This window comes from Fringilla coelebs, assembly GCF_963513975.1.
Source record: "Fringilla coelebs genome assembly, chromosome: 3".
NCBI lineage: Eukaryota > Metazoa > Chordata > Aves > Passeriformes > Fringillidae > Fringilla > Fringilla coelebs.
In genome coordinates, this window is record NC_140030.1 from 5593805 (window position 1) to 5610334 (window position 16530).

General features: G+C 40.7%; 1 protein-coding gene across 2 annotated transcripts in view; it reads left to right on the plus strand.

The window, feature by feature from the left end:
* CDC5L (cell division cycle 5 like) overlaps positions 1–16530 on the plus strand; it is a 32809-nt gene that overhangs the window by 6881 nt on the left and 9398 nt on the right. For both annotated transcript variants that reach the window (XR_014615994.1, XM_084201707.1), the window contains exons 7-14: positions 726–870; positions 992–1180; positions 2535–2683; positions 4330–4492; positions 5538–5702; positions 7287–7367; positions 7691–7936; positions 10672–10869. Coding sequence is in view for 1 of the 2 variants with exons in the window: in XM_084201707.1 (XP_084057833.1) it covers positions 726–870; positions 992–1180; positions 2535–2683; positions 4330–4492; positions 5538–5702; positions 7287–7367; positions 7691–7936; positions 10672–10869 (1336 nt within the window). In the remaining variant the exon portion in view is untranslated. The remainder of the gene's footprint in view (positions 1–725; positions 871–991; positions 1181–2534; positions 2684–4329; positions 4493–5537; positions 5703–7286; positions 7368–7690; positions 7937–10671; positions 10870–16530) is intronic.

Here is a 16530-nt window from a genome sequence, read left to right on the forward strand (position 1 = left end):
GAGTTATTCTTAAGTTGATGTCCAAAATTTCTCCCAATCCCCCCCCAAAAACTCCCAAAAGTGTAGTTGAGAAGTTAAATGCCTCTCTTGGGTACATATTTAATTGTACAGTTGCATTTCCCATTACTGCCAAAACTGCATTTTACTGAAAGAGTCCAGTACCATGTACAGTCTGGTTTATTAACTGATGTGGTGTTACTAACTGATTTTTCTGCATGGCTCTTTGTTCAGAGGGTCAGGCAGGAGCTTCAGACTGAAGGTTATGATTCCTCTGACTGCCTTCATTGCTGTTTGAAGGAAATTCCATTTTTATTAAAGACTGACAAGAAATTGGTTGTCACTTTCCACAAAAGAAAATATTCACTTTCCCTTAGCAGCTGCTGGAGAAGGAACTCTTCACATTCCTTCCTTTTTACTGTCTGAATTCTTGGCCTGACATTTTTTTATTGATCCAGTGACCCTGTTGATTGTATTTATTCAGCCTAAAAGCTAAATCTGTTGGCTAATTCCATGATTTAAAAGCATTACACTGCCCTGTAGTAGGTTCTGCTGCAAGATCTGCAGATCACATCTAATCACCCACAACGCGCTCCACGCTTCCTGCAGTGTTTTATTTCAGCATATCCAGTGTTTGAAAAGGGTACAGCCTTTTTGCTCTTGGCTTGTTTGCTTTGCTTTGTAGCTGCTCTGTGTGTTCTGAAATGATTCTGTTTCCATAATAACAGTGAGAGGGAGGGAAGAGAGCGCAAAAAGGACAAGCAGCACATGAAACGGAAAAAAGAGTCAGACTTACCTTCAGCTATTCTGCAGACCAGTGGAGTGTCAGAATTTACCAAGAAAAGGAGTAAACTGGTGCTTCCAGCTCCTCAGGTGAGGTGTTTACTGATGATAAACAACTTATAAGGCCACTAAAACGGTGCTTTCTGTTTTATTGATTGGATCTCATAGCAACATTGTATCTTACTGTGCCTTGGGATTTTCTCTTTCAAAGATATCTGATACAGAGCTTGAAGAAGTTGTAAAAGTTGGCCAAGCAAGTGAGATTGCACGGCAGACTGCTGAGGAATCTGGAATCACAAACTCAGCTTCCAGCACTCTTCTCTCTGAATATAATGTAACCAACAACAGCATAGCTCTGAGGACTCCCAAAACTCCAGCAGCCCAGGACAGGATCCTGCAGGTAGAGTATAAGTGTACAGGGTGGGTTTTAAGTTTTGGAGCAGGAGTCAACTGAGTAGAAGGTATAAGTGCCAGAGAAACACTCCTTAGATTATGTGCAGTGTTGGGATTGAAGCAATCCCAATCTTCAGGACACACTGAAGGGCATAAAGCAGATCTGCTTGTATTTAATCAATTGTCACTGTGTTTCAAAGCATTCTGATTATTTTTCTTTTAGTCATATATTGTGTGAAGCTTTTAACCATTCTCCTGGAGTCTTGCATAATTTTCCCTTCCTTGTGTGTCTCTCAATGCTGAAGATGTATGAGTTCATCTCCTTAAAACAGTGTATTTTATGTTGTCCAACTTTTATTTCAAATAACAAGTAGTAATTAACTGCAACAACACAAGAATATTTTCATAGCACTTTATTGGCTTAAAACTTAGGTTAGCCAAAACCTGCCTTTGCAACCTCTGGTTGCCTGGATTTTTCAAGAGCTGGTTATGTTGAGTAACATTTTGTTGAGTATGTGGAAATGGATAAATTAAATCAGTGCAGCTAGTGTGTAATACAAAACAAGACCCCAAAAATCCCACTCCAAAACAAAAAACCCTCTGAGTTGACAATGAGCTGTATTTCAGCAGTTCCATGATAAGAGAAAAGAGAAAGTTCCTGGCTCTGCAGATCATAACCTAAGACTGTACAATGTTTGCAGGAATGGTCAGTCTCACCTTCAAATGGAGCTTATTATAAATGTCACAGCATTATGCCTACACATAGGTGGATTAGTGGTCTTCTGGGAATATATTTGCTATTTGCAGTAGTTCATTTTCAGAAAGACTTAATTCTTCACTGTAATAAGGAAAAATGAAATAAAAAAGGGGGCTATCATAAAAGCTTCTGTTGTGTCATGGACCAAAAGTCTGAATAGTGACCATCTCTTCTGGAACATTGTCTTAGAAGTGCAGTTTGGATAAAGTTGATTGAATTCAGGTTTCAGAGTTCAAGTGTGCTCTTCCCTTTTAAAATCAGAATTCTTAGGATTACTTGAGTGTTCAGTCACTAACAAATCTTAGATTTATGGAGTCTGGCAAACTGAAGGAAGCTGAAACAATAAGTAACACACTCAGTTTTGCAAGTCCAGTTTCTAACATATTTTACTGAAAATGAAGTTCAAATGCCTCTCAGTGGAACAGTAGAGTTTGTAAATACCAATGTATGGGTGTTAAGGCTAAAAAATTTTAAACATTTTCCACAAACTGATATTCATATAACTCTTCTGCTGCTCTGCTGCAGTAGCTGTTCTGTTACTGAATCTGTTAAACATGACTGTGAATGTCTTGGTGAAGCACTTCTTGTGTTGTCTGTTATACAGGAGGCCCAGAATCTGATGGCTCTCACAAATGTGGATACGCCCCTGAAAGGAGGTCTTAATACTCCCTTGCATGAAAGTGACTTTTCAGGGGTAACACCACAGAAACAGGTTGTTCAGACTCCAAATACTGTGCTTTCCACACCTTTCAGGTAAACAGACTCCTTTTGTGATGGGTGCCTGGGTGGGCATGTGTCTGTTTGGAGGTGGGTGAATGGAGCAAATTTTGATGTGTAAAATACTATCATGATTAGAGCTTCAAAAGAAATTCACTTTTATTTCAAGCCCTTGTTGTACAAGTCTCTCCTTCTCTGTGTCTTTAGAAAGCTCAGTCATGTCCTCTTCATCTGTGTTCATACAACTCACTGGAGTTTTGATCCAAAATGTGGCCTTCTGTGGTCTGGAGCAGTATAAATTATTCTGGAGTAATGCAGGAGTATAAATAGTAAGCTGGAGTGTCATTCTGTATGTGGATCCTGGCCTTTCCAAAGTATTACCTTGGAATCAAAGATGTGGGAGGTCCCTCAGCCAAACCCACACTGAATTTTTGAAAAGCTGGAGTAAATATTTTATAAGCCATATATATCCAAAATAAAATATTTCTTATATTGCCAATCTAAATAGTACAGAATTGCTGGTTTAACTCTTAGAGTGAACAAATATATATCCCACAAATGTCAAATACCATACAGCTAAAACATGTTACAATTGGTACATTTTGTGTGTGAGGTTTTTTCACTTAGGATCTAATTTTACTTGTATCATGTTAGTAGGAAAAGTGGAGAATGAAATAAAAAGGACCTTTATGGCAGCTTTTCCAAAGCTTCTTTATTTTGTTCAGAAGCTGTGTGCAAAAGCCCTGATCTATTAATTAAAAAGAGCAGTTCCAGCAGTGAGTGCTTTTCTTGAAGATCTGTTGGTGTCACTGTGGTGCAAAATGAATGTAGAATTTGACCTGGAGTGATCTGGCTGTTGATTTGTGTTATTTTATATTTTAAAAAGTAGAGATTCTCTAATTTTTTTTGTTTAGGATTTTTTGTGGTGTTATTTTAGCTTTTGAGGTTCAGATTTGCACATGTTACCTGTGGGTCAACTTGGCTTGCTTGCAGAAATGCTCTGTCAGTGGGAAAATCAAATCCTTAAGCAGAGGAAAAAATTAATTAATCCATGAAGCAGTCCCTCATTCATGTAGTAGGTCATTGGGATAGAGAACAATATTCCTTCCTAGTATAGAGGAGAAGCAATTGGGGCCAACAAAATCTTAAGAATTAATCCATGTTGCCTAACCATAGATGCTTAGAAGTAATAATTATAATGTAATTACTTCTTCAATAGTCAGTGAAAGCAAAGAGGCATTTCAGGATGATCCATCCACTTGCAGTGTGGGACAGCTGTTGGGCCAGATGATTTCAGAGCAAAAGACTTGCCCAGGTGGGGAAATCAGAGCTTGCAATTCAACCCTGGTTACTGTATCCCAGAATAATGCCTGGTGACTAGATTAGCTCTTCTCCCGAAAGCAGCAGTGGGAGTTTATGTTGGTGGAATTCCTGAAGCTTCTCTTAAAATGATGATGTACCTAGATTTCAGCTTGACACAGGACCTTAGTTGCACCTTGACTGGCTTAAACAATTTCTTTTTAGTATTCTTGTAATTGCACTTTACAGTTTCACTGCCTCCCAAGGAAAAAAAAACTCTAGATTGAATGTATAAACTGTGTTTATGTAACTTTTCCCAAAATTCAGACTTTTGTAAGTAGAGTTCTGTAGTAAAAAACTAATGACTAATTGCACTTCACTAGAACACCCTCTCAGGGGTCAGAGGGCTTAACTCCTCGAGGAGGACTGACTCCCAAACCTGCACTTGGCACAACTCCAGGGAGGACTCCTTTGCGGGATAAACTGAACATCAACCCAGAAGAGGGAATGGCAGATTACAGTGACCCATCCTATGCAAAACAAATGGTAAGTAGTAGTTAAGAAGTGGAAATGTGCTCTATCAATTTACAGGTTTTTAGTTCTCATCTGCTGCAAATAATTTTATTTTATAATAAATGTTACTTCTTCCACCTGTCTACAGGTCTGTCCTCATCACATAATAAAATACAGTCTTTATTTAAAAGAACAGAAGTCTGGCCACTTAGAATGGCTTTCAGTGTGCTCAGTAAACACACTAAAACTTTTTTGGAGAAACATAGTTAAGTTTCCATCCTATTTCTAGCTTCGAAGCTGAGCAGGAAATGCATTGAGCAAAGATTGATTTTCCTTGCAATCCTACACAATCCTCAAATTCCTCATCATCTTGACTTTCTGATTTACCTACAGGACCTTTTCATCAGCCTGCCGTGTTGACAACACTGAACTAAAGGAGTTTCATTTTTGCCATTAGGAGCACTGGGGTTTGAGATGTTCAGAAATCTGAGTCCCATCCAGTCTCTTTCATTACCTTGGGCAACAGATGTTTCCATTCTTGGAGATTCAGCCAGATGGGCCCAGCCAATTAGACCTGGTATAAAAGGGCATATACCTAATAGGTAGCACCTTGGGACCTCCTTTTATGTGGCTGGTTCTGCAGTCTCGACTGTGGCTTTGAATATCTCCCACCTGAGCTATCAGCAGGTTTTGGCCTAGCTAAGATATCCACTCCAAGTGTTTGCCATGTTCTCACAAAAATAACTCTTCAAGTTCAAAATTCCAGAACTCCTCTTAGCTGGAAGGAGAAGGTTTATTTGATGGAGTTATTCTTTAGTTCTCTCTTAGCCTTTTTATAGTAAAAGGACTTTTTACTGCTAGAAGGGAAACTGAGGCCTCAAATCCCTGGTGGACTCCCCTGGTTTCCAGATCTGCTGCTGGCTGGCTTTGCAGCAGACTGAGGTGGCCAGGGAATAATTAGTGTGTTGTTCCTGTCTGTTAATGCAGATGAGTGGAGTCTGATTGTGTTGCACTCAGGGTATTGCAGTGATTCAGGGTATGAATCCAGAAGCATCACATCTCCCTGCTCTTCCCACAGGAGAGGGAGTCTCGGGAGCACCTGCGCCTGGGGCTCATGGCCCTCCCTGCTCCAAAGAATGACTTTGAGATTGTTCTGCCTGAAAATGCAGAAAAGGAACTTGAAGAACATGAAGTAGATGAAACTTTTGTAGAAGATGCTGCTGATATAGAAGCCCGCAAGCAGGTCAGTGTGTGAGATGTGGAAGGTGCTTTTTGTGTAAAATAAAATGTGTTCCTTGTATGTATTTCACACCTGTTCAATGGAAGAGGTACAGCTTGTTCTACAGGATAGCAAAATAAAATATACCTGTGTTCTTTGCTGCTGTCAGAGTATGCACACACAGGAGCCAAATCAGTTTTCTCTCGAAATAATTTTCTTAATTTCTTAATGTTATGATCACATTGTTTTCTAAACCATGAAGGCCCTAAGAGTACCTGTGTCCTACCTGCTGTGTTTGTCCCCCAGAAGATAAAAATTTAATTAAAAGCTTTTTTCTATAGTGGCACTTGCTTGATTTTAAGCACATAAGAACTGTGCTTTTTTTTTCAGTTTCAGGTTATTCTCTCAAGGTTAAAAGTTGCTGTTTGTGAAAGGTTAGACAGGTGTATACAAACTCAGGCAGGCTGGTAGCACACAGATGAAAATCTGCCATGCAGGGAATTGGCACCCTTGGCCACTACCAGAGGATTACCTGACAGCCAAGTTGTGAATGGGTCCCTGTTTTGTTTTGGTTTAGAATCAAGGAAGGCTGGATAAAGTACAAGCCTAAATTCTGCCAGTTAAATGACTGTACTGGCCAGTAACCAGAGACACTTTAAATCTTTCTAAGAAAAGTTCCTTTTCTATTTATTGCTAAGCCTAAATTTAGTGTTGCAAATCTCTTTCCATTATATACCTTATTTAAATTATACATTTTTTATAAAAATAAATGGGATTTTGAATCCAGAGAATGTTTTAACAATGGCTGTGCTTGACAAGTGAGCAAAATATTTTTAAAAATCCTATGCTTTGATGTTTAAATGGGATAAGCATTTCCCAGAATTTGATTCCTCATGTGTCCTGTTTGGGGAGGAACATGTTTTATACATGTATTTGTATGTCTTGTGCATACATAACCTAATAAAAAGTCTAAATAAATACAAGTAATGTATGTAGAATAGGGGAAAAAATCTGAGTTGTACCATCATACAAGAGATGAGCATCCTTCCTTCAAGTGAAGATATGACATGCTGGGATTAGAACATGGAGGATGTTGGTCATTGTTCCTGAAGTTCCTGACAGCACTGGCTTTTCATGTTATTTATTGCTTGAAAGTATATTCTAAAGAGAGCTCTCATGTTTTTCCAATGAAATATGTACTTTAAGTCACTGAAGATGAGAAACAGAGTCATGGCTGCTAATTTAAGAGTGTTTCTTTTCCTGGTGGATTTTATGTCTGAAGAATTAGAGCAGCTGTCACACGTAGAGAAATGTGTAAAGAAGGAAATCTTGCTGCAGTTGAGATTGAAGGAGAATTTGATGCCTGGAAATGACTTTTGAAGATCTCTTTTCTGTTGGAGTTAATCTGCTGTGCTCTTCCCATTCACTTTAGAGGCAGTGAATTACATTGTCATCACATTATTTATAGCTTTGGCTTAGTAACATGAAGTCTGTATAGTGGAAGGAATCTTTGCTGCAATAATCAATTAGTTTTTATATCACATACATTTCTAGGCAGCATCTGATTGTGTTACAGTGGCTGGAGTAACACTTGGCTTGTTTGTTTAGGCTCTCCGAGAAGCAGAGCGTGCCAAGGAGCTGAAGAGAATGCACAAAGCTGTGCAGAAGAATCTACCACGGCCCTCAGAAGTAAGTGGAAACAAAATTCACTTTTAAGGAAGAAAAATTTAAAATAAAGGCTTTAACCATTATAGGAGGAAATACAGTCAAAGGAAATCATGAGAGAGTGAAATCTTTGACTATGCTGTTTTTCAAGAAACTCCTCCAGCAGAGTGGTCATGTGGCATTTCGTCTGCGCAGATGTTGAGATTGCTGCATGTGTCACAAGGGTTTTGGCACCTCCACTGCGGGGTTTAGCTGATACATAAAATTCATACTTGAGTGGAGATACATGAATTTAATACTATCTTTGGTGTATATTATAGTTACAAACTTTTTTTATTCCTGGACAGGTTAATGAAACAATTCTGAGACCCTTAAATGTGGAACCACCCCTAACAGACTTGCAGAAAAGTGAAGAACTCATAAAGAAAGAGATGATTACCATGCTTCACTTTGATCTTTTACATCATCCATTTGGAGAACAGTTTACTGGTAAGAAAGGCAAAGGCCCAGGATTTGGAAGCAACAATGCTGAGCACATGGCTTACTTGGAACAAAATCCTTATGAGAAGTTCTCCAAAGAGGATCTCAAGAAGGTGAGAATTGTGTGGCCTAAGGAGACCTAAAGTCTCCTTAGGGCATAGTTCTATAATACTGGGGAAAAAAGCCTGCACAGAATTCAGCTGGGAGATCTCCAGAGGATTATATGAAGGGCTGTAATCATAGAATTGTTGGGGTTGGAAAAGACCTCTAAGATAATCAGCACTGCCAAGCATTAAGTAAGGATTAGTTTATAAGTAAGGATGATTTAAGTGCACATTCTGCTTTCTGTGAGCTGATGTTAATCTGGGCTTTCAGCAGAATGATGAGGATGCTATATTTGCCCATAGACATTGTCACTGAGATACAAATTTGAATGTGTTGTGGTTGCTTATCATTTTAAATAAGGCTAAGAGGAATAATACCCTAGTTAACCCCCAGAACAAGTTCTACTTTGCCATTTCTGTAAATTGCTGTTAAATCATTGAGGCATTAACCAGGTATAATACCCACCTTCTGCTGCCTCTGAATTTTATTAATCCAGAATTACAAAGCATTTTCTTCAAAACAGTGCAGACTGAATAGGACAATGGTAGTCAGCTTGTACCTTGGAGCAGCAAATCAAGTTGCTTAATTATGCTTGTCAAGCTCAATCCAGGCAAGCTGTGCTGGTGCAGAGCCTGCTGGGCTGTGGCAGCTGATCTTGCAGCCATACCTGGTCCAGAAGTGCTGAACAGGCAAATTGGGCCCTGGCTGGCTGCAGTGAGTGGGCGGCCTGGGCACTGTGTCCTGTTTTGCATTGTAATCCCAAGTTAAACAGCAGCTCTGGACCAGGGTTCCAGTTCAGGGTGTTCGTTTACTTAAGCAGCTACAGATGTTGCCTTTTGCTGCCAAGTGACAGATAGGCAATTCTGTGGTTTAGCTCTTTCAAAGAGCTTCACCTGTGAAGCTGTGCCAATAACCTTTGACCGAATGCCTACAGGAATAAAAAGGAGTGAAAAGAGCAAAATCATGTGCCACCAAGTTGTCTGTCTCTTTAGCCTTGTCCTCTAACAATACCTGTTGTATCTCTGCACCTAAACCCCTTATTCCTTTAAGGTGACTCTAAAGATACACAAGCAGATTTTAAATCCATGTCCTTGACCATATCTGACCAATGAATGTAGAGCCTGAAAGGAGAAACTCTGAACAGTATGTACTTCCAATTTGCTGTGAAATGAAAAATTATACTTCAAGATCTCTTACCAGGAGACGTTAAGATGGAAAATACAGTTAGATCATGAATTTCACTGCCTTGCCAGTGTCAGACTGTTCCCTGAGGAATGTTCTCCAAGTGCTTTCTCTGGTTGTTTTGAAGTGCAGCAAGAATCAGGTTTGCTATCACTTCCTTTAGAGACTATTACACGGTCCAGTAGTTTTTGTCTGGAAACTTTTCTTCAAAGTCCCTGGAAGTTTCATCTCCTAACTGATGGGCAGAAGTTTTTTTGCATCCCTGCTCCTGCTTGCTCTCTAGCATTCAGCACAGTATTCCCTCTTGTCTAAAATCCAGCTCAAACCAGAAAATTTTCCTATCTCTGTGATCTCATCTAGGGCTTGTTTATTTTGCTTTACTTCATTTGTTTTTAGAACATCTTCATCCTAAAACCCTTTCATAAAATATTCCTTTCTTTTCCTGATGTGCAGTTCTGTTTTGGGAAAGATTAGCAATGGTGCTGGGCAGGGTGTGCTGAGTCCTGGAGCTGGGAAACACTTCTGGTGCCACAAGTAAATACCCTCAAGTAGTTCTTCACAGTGTACTAATCTTGGCTAATTGTAATTTATAACATTAAGCTTTGTCAGGTGTGGTTGTGTTACTCCTATTTTATCTGTCTTGACCATCAAGAACAAGTAATTAATTTTCTTTTCCCCTGTCTGTGGAATCATGTAATCTGGTGATACCTGAATTTCTACCTGGTCAGTGTGCAGTTACAAAACATAACATCTGCTTGCAGTAAGATACCTACTGCTGATAGGGAAATTTGTGCTGCACCTGTAAATGCTGTTGAAAGATAGGACATGGACATGTTCTTATAACCAATGAAATCTAGACTGGCAAAGATGCTTTAGTTTTTTAGTTATTAATAAAATCAGAAGGACCTGGGTGACTGTGTAGTTTTGTGGGCCAAGCTCTTTGTCAGGAATATTAAGAGCTGTAAGACCAACAAGAATCCTTTCAGTTCATTGTAAACTTTGAAAACTAAAGTGGAAGCAGCAGAATGCTCATATCTCACCAGTTCTTCAGCCACAGAACATGTTAGTTACAGTCAGAGTTGTGTTTCCTGCAGCACAGCTTACGCAGCTCACCCGGGAATGTTTAGACTTGACTTTCCAGGTTGTGTGGAGAAGGGCAAGCAAAAGGAAATGAAAAGTGATTTTTGTTTCATAGGACAGCTGCTTCTGTCTGTACAGTTCTCCCTCCCCTCAAGGTCCCTGCTTTTATCTCTGTTCTTGTGCAGCGAGATGAAGTATCTCACTGTGCCACAGCTTTCATTAGCCACGCCAGAGTGATGTCAGGTTTGGCCAAATTATATAAAATGAGGGATAGTTGTGCTGTGAGGAGCCTTCTAGCCTGGGTTTCATTTGTAATCCACAGCATCTGTATTCAATTTCATAGTTAGCTTAACCTGATGGTGAGCTTTGAGTATGAAAAGAAAAGCTGCCCCCATGAATTGCACACTGAAGGTTTGATAGAAGAGAAATTTCCTTTTATCCTGTGTATTGTAACTGCAACTTCTCTCATCCTTTCCAACAGGCACAGGATCTACTGGCACAAGAGATGGAGGTGGTAAAGCAAGGAATGGGGCATGGAGAGCTGTCAAGTGAAGCTTATAACCAGGTGTGGGAAGAATGTTACAGCCAAGTGTTGTACCTGCCTGGACAGAGCCGCTACACAAGGGCTAACTTGGCCAGCAAAAAGGACAGGATAGAGTCACTTGAAAAGAGACTCGAGGTCAGTGTCACTTTTTTCTGCCTTTTGCACCTCCTTTTTTTTGAGTTTCCTTGTGTTTTTTAGTTTTCCTTTGTAGGAATTCAGTCAGGTCTTTTGAAGGGATTAATTTGAAAAGGTTGGTTGAGGAATTTTCCTAGGGAGTTTATAGATGTTCTTGAGGTGCTTAAATCACCTTCTCATCTTCCTCCTTACAATATCCCCACACAGAGTATTCCCACACAAAGTTTCTCTCTGCACTGTAGCTGTAGCACAGCTCATCCACTCCATTCTCTACTGGAGAGAAGGTTACATTCTGCTGTATGTTAATTACATGTGGATTTTTTGATGTTTTCTTAATCTCTGCTCTGAGTGGATCAGATCTTTCTCAGTTTGCACTTGATTGTGGCCAGGATGAGGAGAAACCTCAGAGAAAGATGCTTAAAAAATCATCTCTATGCCAAAGTTCCGCTCATTTTCTCTTTCCAACTTAATTTTGGTTTCTGGCTGACTATTACATACATGAAGGTTAAATAGTCTTGAATTCTTTCCAGGCTGGCATCTTTTTCCAGTTCCAGAGGTTCCCTCCAAAAAAGAGAACAATGGATGTTTGTGATTCCATTTGACTTATCTTTGTCAGACCCTTTGACACTGATTTCCCTTGCCCATTCCTCTCTCTAGATTTTCACCCAAACACTCCATACAAAAAAGGCAAAAATAGACAATGTTCATGATAACAAGTAAGCTGGTCTGAAACAGTTTCTTCCCACGGAACGTGTTTGTTCTGACTTGCAGTAAGTCATAAATGCTTTCTAAAATACTGCATTAGCCTAAGTCTCTCTAAATTATGCAGGAATCAGATTATATTTTTCCTATGGTAAAAGGAAACTTTGCAAAAAAAGTTATTTATTATCAACATAGCTACTGTAGCTAGAAGTAAACCTCCGCAAACAGCTGCTACGCCAGAAATAACTAGAGAAGCCAGAAAGGCTGAATTTTCACTTGATTCATACATGTGAAATACAACATGAGTGTGTGTTTTGTGAAGTCTGTCAGGCAAGGGCGTTGTCCAGGTGCAGCTCCCGCAGGTGTTAGCCCAGCTCCGGGCCAGGAGCAGTTCACCTGTGTGTATGTAGCCCAGCAGAAGGGGTTTAGTAGGAACTCCAGAGCCCCTGTCGTGCTGCTGCTCACCCAGCAGAGAGCACCATTGCCCTGCCCAGCGCTGCCTGACAGACTCTCTCTTGCTCTGCCTTCCCAAACCCGTGTGGGAGCTCAGCAGCAGCCTGGCTCTGCATGGCAGCAGGGCCTGGTGGGCAGTGCGCCAGAAGTCAGAGGGCTGCACCTAATTTGTGTACAAATCCTTTTGAAATTTAAATATCTTAGGTCCAAAACGACATTAGAAGGGCATTATTAAAGTTGCAAAGTCAAACAGTCCAAGTAAGGGAATGCACGAACAGTCTTAATTTGCCTGTGCATATGCTTTTTGAGACAGTCTTTAATTTCATGATTGCAGCCTAGTTTTTCCACAGACTCATTTACTGCACAGGGTGGATGGTACTTGCTTAATGAGTAGCTCTTGAATATTTTGTTTTCTCTTAATTGTTTGGTGTGTGGCCCTGTGCCTTTATCCTGCACACTGTTTCTGCAGTCTAAATTGGTTACTTCTGTGTGGGCTTTCTTGTGCTGTTGATTTCTGTCCTTCTCTTCCCAATATTTGAATGAGTATTTGGTGATGGAATGTGTATTAAGGATACTGAAGCAAAATAAGGTCAAGTTTATAATTTATCAAGCTCATGTATGTTTGTTCTAAATAGTCTTTGCTCTGCAGTCGCAAGACAGTCACCCAGGAAGGAAAGTGCAAATCAGAGGTCTTGCCAAAAAAAAGAAAAGGTTTTATTTTCTGCCAACATTGCATGGGACTCTGTGAAAGACACTTAGCAAAATCCTGTTAGCTGTGTCTCATCAAGCTAAGAAAAGTGATCCTGCCCCTCTACTCAGCCCTGGGAGGCACATCTGGGGTGCTGTGTCCAGTTCTGGGCTCCTCAGGACAAGAGAGACATGGAGCTCCTGGAGTGGGTCCAGTGCTGGGTGGCAAAGATGATGGAGGGACTGGAGCATCTCCCTGAGGAGGAAAGGCTGAGGGAGCTGGGGCTGTTCAGCCTGGAGAGGAGACCCAGCTGAGAGGGGCCCTCAGCCCTGGGTGTCCCTGTGTGCAGGGAGGGCTCAGAGCAGGGCCCAGGCTCTGCTCCAGGGCCCAGCAATGGCACCAGAGGAACGGGCAGGGACTGATCCCAGCAAGTTCCACCTGGACAGGAGGCAGAACTTCTTTCCTGTGCAGTGACCCTGAGCACTGAACAGATTGTCCATAGAGGAAGTGGAGTCTCCCTCACTGGAAATATTCCAGAACTGCCTGGACATAATCCTGTGTCATGTGCTCTGGAATGACCCTGTTTGAGCAGGGAGGAGGGACCAGATGAGCCACTGTGGTCCCTTCCGGCGTGACCCCTTCTGTGTCTGTTATCAGTCACTGCAGTCATGAGACTCTGGCTAATGGAGCTACATCCCCTGGGAGCTCAGAGTGCTGCTGGATGAGACTCATGGCTTGGTGCAATTCCACACACAATCCTGCTCTCCCATTTTCCTGTGTTCCAAAATACCACACCAGTGGGGCCGGCAGAGCCCCGTGCCTGCAGGTGCAGTGAGCACTGTGATCTCTCTCACAACTCACTGTTGTTGAGTGCAGGTGGACTCTGTGCAAAGTTAAATTTGACCTGAAAATCTCTCCCAAGTGTGTGCAAAATGCAGTTTAGTGCAGCTCTGTGGCTTGACCCTAAAAGGCCTTCCTAAAAGACAGATATACAGGTTTTTTAAGCATAGCTTACCTGCTGAATTGTTTCTTAAGCAATAAATAAAAAGCATAGCAGTTTAATGAACTAATGAATATCCAATAAAAAAGTACAGATTTTTTTTTCCTACCCTGTTCTCAGCAATGACAAAACCCACCTTCATTTTAATGTTTTTCCAATTAAAATTGTCTGAAAGCAATATCAGTTGAAATAGATATTTTAATGGGAAATATCAGACAAGCTTAATGAAAAGCAGGGATATTAGATCTGCTTTCGGTACCCCAAGACACTTGCTTGTACTCTTAGCTGTCTTTGTGAGAAGAGTAGAAACTGTAAAACAAAGTTTACCAGCAGCACCAACTGATGTTGGTCAGTTTTGGGGGATGCTTCTTGCCATTTATAGTGCACTAAGATTTTTAGAGGGAAAAAACCATGAAAGTGTAGTGATATTTGGCACAGCTGCACATGGGGAAGTCACTGTCTAATACTTCCATATGGGGCTGCTGACACCCTGCAGATCCTGTGCAAAAAAACCAAGCTGTTTCTGGGTCTGTCTCCGTCACTCAGAGATTCCTGGCTGGATTGATGGTGTGGACACACACTCATCTTCCTCTAATTGTCCTGTTCTCGCTGCCTGAGTGGTTTAGTCGTGGCAGCCTACGTTGACATGACATTTATCTTTCTCAAATGGATGCTGATATCACGAACAGATTTGTGCTGTTATTGATGAACTTGAGGAGGCAAAGTGGAGCCGTTGTGGAGAGCTTCTGTTTGGCTGGTATCCTGTCCAGGCATCATCAGTAATGCACAGCTCATCAGTAGTTCTGATTTTGGAGTGTACTGCTGTGTATTAGTAGTACATTGCATTGCTTTGTTTTGAGGATTTTGAACTCCTTGAATGTGTTAGAGGATTAGTATGTGAACTTTCTTGCATTACAGATAGGGAGTTTCAGGTCTATGCAGGTGAATCCCCATCACCTCAGTGTGTGGCTCTGGTACACCTTAGATTTGTGGAATTTTCTGATCTTTCCAGTAGCTTTAGAAATCCAGAGTATTTTTCCAAGGCTAGGCTACACTGCAGAGCAAATGATTTCAGAAACTGAGGTTTTCTGATGCTTGCAGTTGTGTTGAGTAACAGCTTCAGTTCTCTCCAATACCTTTTGCTCCCTTCTCTTCCAAACAATACATTTATAAAGCATTCCTACTAACATATGTTAAAATGGGAACATTATTAGATTAAATGAGATAGTAAAGGCATCTATTTAACCAGCTAGTTGCTTCCCTTTGTAGTTCACAACATAGAAACTTCCTGCCATCTTTGCTTTTCCTTTGAAGACAGTTAATAAAGTTGGCTTGCAGAATACAAATACTTTAATTAAAAATGTTGTAGTTAACATTATCATTTCAGTTGATTACTAAATTATAAATGCTATTGGAAGCCTACAGGGGAAAAAGTTCAAGATACACTGTATATGCAAAATCTAGTAAATTAACTATTCTTTGCAGTATCCAAGATACATCAAGGTGATGATTTATCAAAGTGTTGGTGTTTGCTTTTAATTGCAGCCCAAGTCCTCTGAATTAATTCAGATTAAAAACAACTTGCTTAGGTGGAGTTTTATAGGATACATGCTGCAGGGTGTGTCACTTTAGTTCATTGGAGATTGTCTTTTAATTTCTCTCTAGTTTATGTGCTAAAGTTTGCAGTTTCTTTTGCATTTTCAGGTGTGCCAGTACTCAGAAAGCGCCCGTAGAAAATAGAGATTTTATAGGACTAGGAACAGAGAAATTACTCACCAAACTAAAATATGGTGAACATCCTAAGTAGAATTGCTTTTATGGTCATATGTTTTATTTTGTCCTAATGTCTTGCATTTGTGGAATACACTTCTTTTAATAATGTCTGTTGGGAATGTAGTTGGCACCAGAGGATCACAGCAGAGGTATCAGGGGTCTTGACTGTCAGATTGTTCAGAATCTGCTAACTTAGTGTGCTTAGAAATAAAGGTCAGCATTGGCAAAGCTCTCATTGCAAAGGCCTTTTCACACCCTCACTGTCCAGAACTGAGTGCTGCAGGATCACCACGGAGCTTCTGCTGTATTGAGAGGGAGCCAGGCAGCTCCTCTATTGCCTGAGCTTCCACAACCTTGTCAGCCTCTGGAAGAGGCCAGTGCAGGAGTGGTGTTTGAAGGTAATTACACTGTGCTGGCTGCCCTGTGAACCTCATCAGACACTGCAGTGACCCGTGTTTGCTTGTGGTTAATCAAAGCTCTTGGCCTCTGGTGGGTGTTGCTGTCTGTGATATTAATGCAAGGTTTTTCTTTCCCAATGGGTAGTAGAGAGTTTCCAAAAAAGTTGAGTAAAAATAAATTATTCGGTTTTTATTATAACCTATGCTCTTCTAGACATGTTTCTGCTGTGATTGAGATAGGATCCTTGAATCATTAAATTTGGAAAAGACCTCTAAGATCACCGTGTCCAGCCATCAGCCTTTTACCACTATCTTGTTCACCTCTAAACCATGTCCTCAATCATGTCATATCCACATATTTTTTGAACAGCTAGAGGGATGGTGACTTCATCACTCTCCCCTGTTCAGCCTGTTCCAATGCTTGGCAACCCTTTCCATAACAAATTTTTTTCCCAATATCCTGTGTAAACCACCCCTGATGCAATTTGAAGCCATTTCCTCTCATCCTGTCATTTGTTACCTGCAAGAAGAGACTGACCCCTCACTGCAGTACAACCTCCTTTCTTTGTTTGGAGCATATATGGATATCACTCATAAAACTGCTGGTCTTAAAAGCAGTTCTCAAAGAAAAATCTTCAAAGTGAACT